This window comes from Medicago sativa, chromosome 4, assembly GCF_051527215.1.
Source record: "Medicago sativa cultivar Bolivia chromosome 4, Bolivia_mono, whole genome shotgun sequence".
Taxonomy (NCBI): Eukaryota; Viridiplantae; Streptophyta; class Magnoliopsida; order Fabales; family Fabaceae; genus Medicago; species Medicago sativa.
The window spans coordinates 98081619-98089080 of record NC_140752.1 but is presented as its reverse complement, the minus strand read 5'-3'; the positions used below and the strand labels follow the sequence as shown (position 1 = coordinate 98089080).

General features: G+C 34.2%; 1 protein-coding gene across 1 annotated transcript; it reads left to right on the top strand.

The window, feature by feature from the left end:
- LOC146934432 (Metallopeptidase M24 family protein) lies at positions 1–6720 on the top strand. Its single transcript, XM_085706331.1, has 15 exons — positions 1–259; positions 339–399; positions 493–588; positions 850–999; positions 1425–1556; positions 2413–2540; positions 2983–3025; positions 3414–3497; positions 3784–3825; positions 4078–4148; positions 4903–4956; positions 5068–5173; positions 5338–5406; positions 5859–6002; positions 6319–6720. Exons 1-15 carry the CDS (start codon positions 78–80, stop codon positions 6457–6459), a joined length of 1503 nt encoding a protein of 500 aa, XP_085562457.1. The 5' UTR covers positions 1–77; the 3' UTR covers positions 6460–6720.
- The last annotated feature ends 742 nt before the right edge of the window (positions 6721–7462 follow it).

Here is a 7462-nt window from a genome sequence, read left to right as displayed (position 1 = left end):
AAGTAAACAAAAAATAGAACTTCATTTACATCTAACCAAAGTGAGGGAGTTATGAGTTGAAGCAATCGCAATTCGCAATGGCTTCATCACTATCACCTCCCAAAGTGAATTTTGAAGTTCATGTCAAAAACCGTGACAAGCTTCTCAAATCCATTCGCCAACATCTCTCTCAATCTTCTCGTCCTCTTCACGGCTTCGTCCTCCTTCAAGGTGGCGATGAACAAACTCGTTACGACACCGATCATCTTGAACTCTTCAGGTACCCTTCAAATCTCAATCATCAATAATTCTTCTCATTTCTATTTTTTCAATTTTATTAACACCAACGCTAATTGCAGGCAAGAGAGTTACTTCGCTTATTTGTTTGGAGTTCAAGAACCTGGTTTTTATGGAGCTATTGTTCGTTATCTTATTCTTATACTTTCAATTTCAAGTTGTTGAAATTAGGAAAATTGATTTATCTATGTGTTATTGTTTTTGTTGTTTGTTAAGGATGTTGGAACTGGGGATTCTATTCTATTTGCTCCTAGGTTGCCTGATGAGTATGCTGTTTGGATGGGAAAAATCAAATCACTTTCCCATTTTAAGGTAATTCACTCAATGGTCATTCTTTTTTATGCATTCACATATCATGATTCATCAATTAAGCATACTTGGCTCGACACTCACATCTGTAATAATTTGAGAAAATGAAATGATTGAATTTGAATGTATACATATGTGCCGGTGTCCGATACTGATACATGTCTGTCTGGTTGAGTGTTCAATGTGAAGTGTGGGTGCTATATATTGTATGTTTGATGGTGCATTCACATGTATGCTGTATGCAAATGCATCCACTTTTTGCAGGAACACTACATGGTTACCACTGCCTGTTTTACAGATGAGATTGCAACTGTTTTGCAACAAAATTACCAGGGTTCAGGGAAACCCCTACTCTTTCTTTTGCACGGCCTTAACACAGATAGCAATAATTTCGCTAAGCCTGCAGAGTTTCAGGTTCTTAATTCTTACCATTTCTATAATTACTATTTTTCTATTCATTAAAGCATTAGGTAACCATTGTGAATTATCAGCTCATGTGTATTACTTCGGGCAATGTTATCAAATATCAACTATAACAGTACTATAGCACATTGGTATTTTAACTAACCGCTATTTTCCCTATACGCAATTTAGTACAAATTGTTGTCAAATAGTGACTATGGCAGCACTATTACACTATAGTACTGTAGCGTAGCGTAGCGGAGTTTGAACAAACGACTATTTTCCACGATTTTGACCCAAAACTGTAGTTGCATTAAATCTCAGCAATGCCAATCCTATTGTGTTACTTATTTGTGATAAAATGGGATTCCTTACTAGCATCTTTCTTAGGAAATTAGTGGTGTATGATTATGATTTGAATTTGAATAATTTAATAGGGCATCGACAAGTTTGATAAGGATCTGACAACTTTGCATCCTATATTAACTGAATGTCGTGTCATCAAGTCAGAGCTGGAAATTGATCTTATTCAGTTTGCCAATGATATAAGCTCTGAAGCTCATATTGAGGTAACTAGTCTTATTAACATGCCAGAGTTTTGACTGTTTCTTTTTCTTTACCAACATTCATGTAAAATGTTCTTTGGAGGTATATAGGGGATGTCGGAATGGTACTAAAGGAAATCAACTTTATGTATTTTGATCTTGCAGTACTGATAGTTTAATTTTTATTATCTTCAGTCATGTTGGTTTATCTTTATAATATGAGGCTGATGTATAAAACTAAGCAAAATAGTTTAATTTTCCTCTGATAATGAGACTATGGAAAATTGTTAAATAGACATGGACGTACAAATATAAAACATAATAGACAGAATGAGTTCTGATAGGGATATGGAAGAGTATTCGTTTTTATTGGTTCTTGTAATAAATATCATCCCCGACCCTATACATAAGATCCCCTTGTTAAAAGCACAAGAATTAAGTTAAATTTGTCAATAATAAACATTTTCTTTCCGAAATTATCCTTCAATTATTAAGAGAGAGAAATGATTGATATTTTAATTCTCTTCATTTAAATAGGCGTATTTTTGTGAGAAGTTAATTAATGCACCTTGGTATTTGGAGAGGGCCTTATATATTTGGATGGTCTTATATTTAGGGGAAGAGGACGTAAACCAAAATAAGTATATGATTTTCCTTTAGTTTGTTACCTTCCATTTTCCACAGAAATTTTTAGGATTTAATTAGTCAAGTTAAGAACATCTGAGGATGGCGGAGTTATCACAGGTACACTGTTTGTAGGTAATTTAGAAAGATCTATGATATCAATGACCAAGTGTGAAACTGTGAATGACCTTATCCATAAGTTTTGTGAAAGTGCTTTCATGATAGTGACTGTATATTATACGCTACAATGAAACAGGTTATGAGAAAAGCTAAAGTGGGCATGAAGGAGTATCAGCTTGAAAGCATTTTTCTTCACCACACCTACATGTATGGTGGATGTCGGCATTGCTCCTATACATGTATTTGTGCTACTGGTGACAATAGGTATACACTTACACTCCTAACAATGTCACCATATTTTTCAGTTATTGTGATTTTTAGATACTTATGGTTGACTAAAACTTTGCTCAATGGTCTTTTGTATGAATTGAGTATGGCTTCTTGGCTCTATCTATGCTAAAAAATGAATAGCTAAAAAAACTCTGATACTTTTCTTCCCATTCAGACTTGTTTTGGCACTAGCAACTTATTATTAACATTGTTAAAATGTTTAAAGGTAAATTTGTTCTGCCACCACTTGATATATTTATATATAGTTAGTTAGTTAGTATCTTTCTTTTTAAATAGTAGCAACCTTCACCCCAGAGTGCTGTTTGGAATTTTATACAACCGCTATATGATGTAAAAGATTTTCTAGTCTTTTAATTTTAAATGGAAGCAATCTCCATCACAAAATGGACTGGCTAACACACATGTATTAATGCAGTGCCGTTCTACATTACGGGCATGCAGGAGCTCCTAATGACAAGGTATGAAACAAAGTTTTTTTCACCCTCTGAATTTGAAGGTCATTGTCATTGAAACCAATACCATATGGTTGATTGACTATCATAATGTTGTGGAATCCAATCCCATGCCTAGTCCTTGGTAATTTTTTTCATCAGTGGGAAGAAAATATGTTTAGGAATATGGAGAGGAAAAAAAATAAAAAATGAGCAACTCTTGAAAACAGGAAGAAAAAAAAAAGTATGCTATTTGGTGACTTTGGATATGGCCAATCGACTTATTCAGTGTTGAAATAGGACTTTATTACCTTTAGAAAGAGACAAAAAAGATGAACTTGTAGTCTAAATTGGATGATCATTGTTTATCTGGCTTTAGAGATACGTACAATTTTAAAACATCATTCTTTTGTAGACGTTGGAAGATGGAGACATGGCATTGCTTGATATGGGAGCTGAACACCACTTCTATGGATCTGACATAACATGTTCTTACCCCGTGAGTCCTTCCATTTACATTAAAAAATTAATTTTGGCTTCTATACATAATTTATCTGTTGCACACCTGTTACCCTTTTGAGCTATGTGATCAAATCATCAGGCATCTACATGGTTCCTTTGTTTGTTCATTTATTTATCATATTACTCTAATAATTATTACCTGTATGCTTATCCATATGTTGTGCGTCGCCCATGGGGTATTAGTAGTATACAGCTTGTCACTTTATCTACTAACTGGAATAATCTTTTTAGGCTCGACTTTAACTTTATTTTTGTTGGTGCAGATAAATGGAAAGTTTACTAGTGACCAATCCCTTATATATAATGTAAGTGCTTTATATTAACACCTCTTCCGTCAAAGGAAAACAATTTGTAAGCTTTTTACTTAATACAAGCTGCACCAGTATAAACAACTGCAGTGCAAATTCTCACAAACACAGATAACAATTTCATATGGAGGCTCAACCAATTTTAGAATTCATTTGCTTATTAGGATGGCCCAGTCAATGTACCTTTCTTATAGCTCAATTTCTTGTTTTTATAGTATTTCTTTATTTTTTACTTTCCATGTTCTGCAGGCTGTCCTTGATGCTCATGACGCTGTTATCTCTTCAATGAAACCTGGAGTAAGCTGGGTTGATATGCACATGTATGATTGAGTACCATTATTTCTTTTAGGTTGCTAAAATGTTATCTTTCATGCTTGGTTGAAATTACAACAGTGGGGAACAAATATAATTTCTGACTACGTCAGTACTTAACTCCAGAGAAGTTTTTTGAATCCTGACTATATAACTTAGTAAACCCACTTAGGTTGGCCTGGTGGTATTTGCTTGGGACCTGGGAGTGTGTTTTCCTCAGGGTCTCAGGTTCGATTCCCTCCGGTGCCAATTTGGGTGGGCTAATTTAGCTTCTTAAAAAGAAGACTAGATAACTTAGTGGTTGGACCAGAAAATAACAGAATTGTCGCCTTAGTGATTTGGCCTTGTCCAGTCGCAAGTCTTGCTTTAGCTGTCACAGCTTGATTGAGAGTTTACTGCCTTGAAAGAGGGAACCTGAGAGTAAATATAGCCATCAATAGGGAGCATTAGATATGTTTAAAGTCAATAACATCGCTAATATTCTAGTTGAATAATTTTTTCATGGTAATGTGTGCATTTGTTATTTTTGATATTTTACTTATGCCACATCAATAAAAACAACTTGCCACATCACCACTTTTGGATCCAAAAAATTTAGCGAGGAGCCAAAAACTGGATTTGAAAATGGGGGACCAATTCCGTGAAAAGTGAAAATAGGGGGACCAAATCTGCGATTTAGTGAAAGAAAATGTTGAAGCTTATACTTTACTCGTGTCTAGATATTTGGCATTGTTTCTACTCATTTCCTCTCCAACATTGCAGACTATCACATAAAGTGATTCTGGAGTCACTAAAGAAGGGACACATTGTTGCGGGGTAACTTAAGTTATATGTTTTTGTTTAATTTTATCACTTCCAGTGGTCAACTTGCCTGTTGATAGAAATTGTACGATCTTTTGGTAAATTGCATGTTTGTTGGTTGTGTAGCAATGTTGATGACATGATGACTTCAAACTTGGGTCCTATTTTTATGCCGCATGGTCTGGGGCATTTACTTGGTATAGACACACATGACCCTGGAGGCTACCCAAAGGTATTTGTGAATTTTTGGTGCAAATGTTTTAAACTACTCCCTCCATGTATGTTTAAGATTAAAATTTCTGGTGCTAGTGCGGATTTTGTCCATACATTTCAAAACTCCGTAATGTTCAAATTCTTTTTCATATGATGTCTTGGAAATGTTGGTTCGGTTTGTAGGGCCTGGAACGAAGAAAGGAACCTGGATTAAAAGCCTTGCGTACGGCCCGAGTGCTCCAGGAAGGAATGGTTAGTTACGGTTTTTTCCATTAACAAAAATGTTTTCTAGGTGGTAACTTGAATGAAGCAAGTCAACTTGTTTACTAGTTTGTATTTTGGTCTGTGATATATACCAGTTAAAAATGGCACAATTTGATGCACCTAAAACTTGATTTATTGTTTAATAAATTTTTCCTGATATTGAAATTGAACCATCTATTGCAAAGAATTTTGTTCACAAAATCTTCTATGGAGTGATATTTATCGATATTTTATGCACGGTATCACTGAAAGTTAAAATCAACATATTGACTACTATAATCTTTGAACCCTTGTTGCCTTTGATGAGTTTGTCTTTCCTTCAATCTCAACTAGTTAATACTTTCTTCTTTCAAAAAAAAAAACTAGTTAATACTTTCTTTTGTGATATGGAAGCAGAAGTATGAACTTGATGACAGTGTAACTTGTTTTTATGCGTATAGGTTATCACTGTGGAGCCTGGATGCTACTTTATTGATGCTTTATTACTTCCAGCCATGAATAATCCAGAAACTTGCAAGTTCTTTAACCAGGAAGTGATTAGCAGATTTACTGGTTTTGGTGGAGTGCGGATTGAGAGTGATGTGGTATTCCACTTGCTGAACTTTATTGAGGATAAACTAGTTTGTAGTTTATCATTTCCATCTTCTCATTGTGTCACTTAAGTTGAAATTAATGTTTTTTCTGTCATATAACATTTGCCATAGCATACATATTATAGTATAGTCCCTATAAATTTGTTGAAGAAAAGTATCTTAAAATGTTGTATATATATTTTCTTTGAACAACATAAATTATGATTTGCTATTCTGCATATGAGCATATTTGTTTACTTGTTCCTTTATGTAGTATGAGTTTTTCTGTTTATTTATTTATTTACTTATTTCTTTATGATGTACTCAGCTTGTTACTGCCGCTGGTTGCTACAATATGACCAAGTGTCCCAGGGAAATACATGAGATTGAGGCAGTGATGGCAGGGGGACCATGGCCGGTCAAGAAGACATCTACTAGTGTTGAAAATGGATTGGTAAGCAAAGCCTGACTTCAAGCATGAAGACGTGAACAGCTGTCATTTTCGTGTTTTTTTTTAGTTATGTGAGAAAATAAATCCCCTTGTATCCCTCACTTTTCAATGTTTCCTTTGTAGCTTCAATAAAGAAAAAGCTTAATGTAATAAGAGGACAATGTGATCTGACGGACACTGAAATTTAAGTGGTTCATTTGATCATTTCATTTCGATCAAGTAAAATGTATTAATGAAAAAGATAGAATAGTAGTTTGTTTATTAAATTACTTTTATCAAGTATTGATGTATTTACCATTATTATAAATAAAACGTGAAATATATTAAGTTTGAAGTGACACAAGTTTTACTAATTGAAAATTTGAAATAGTCATTCATTTCAATTTTTTTATTTTTTTTTACAAATGACTGGTACGAAGAGAGTACTATGTATACGTCATTATAGATTGATGATGCGGATATAAAGATGTTTGGCCATTGTGCATTGCATTGTCCCTAACTCCAACGAATTAATCTAGTGGAGCATGAGAGATTCTTTCGTAAATGCTCAGACTCAGAGTCCAAATGTTTTTCATGGCTTGGACTTTTCCCTTTACCGGAATAGGAATCATGCAAAAGTAACGTTTGATTGCCTCCTGTCAATCCTGTCTTTAGTACAGCACAGCGACAATCATGCAAAAGTAGTGTGATACGAAGCACTACACTTGTTGGTGTGAACCCTCTGGTCTATGGGGAAGTACCCCTAATGATAATAATATAATTTTGGTTGAGAGGGAAGTGAAGTATGATCAAGAATTGTTTTATTTAAAAATCAAACTCAGGTTCTTTTGAATGATTCATGCTTTGGTGGAGCTCATTAACGACCTAAGCACAATAACTTGGTTGAAGCACCATACATTAGTAGACATTGATAATAATTTTAAAAAATAAAAGTGGATTTTTTGAATAAGAAAAAGTGATTGATTGTAACTAGGTTTAGTTTAAATGTACACATACACAAATTTGTTTTCTACTATTACAT

Bases quoted from the DNA above. Each gene is read 5' to 3' on its own strand.
- LOC146934432 (XM_085706331.1), top strand. From the start codon at position 78: ATGGCTTCATCACTATCACCTCCCAAAGTGAATTTTGAAGTTCATGTC. The intron at 3,498-3,783 runs GTGAGTCCTTCC...TTGTTGGTGCAG, and splicing joins ACATAACATGTTCTTACCCC to ATAAATGGAAAGTTTACTAG. The intron at 3,826-4,077 runs GTAAGTGCTTTA...CATGTTCTGCAG, and splicing joins ACCAATCCCTTATATATAAT to GCTGTCCTTGATGCTCATGA.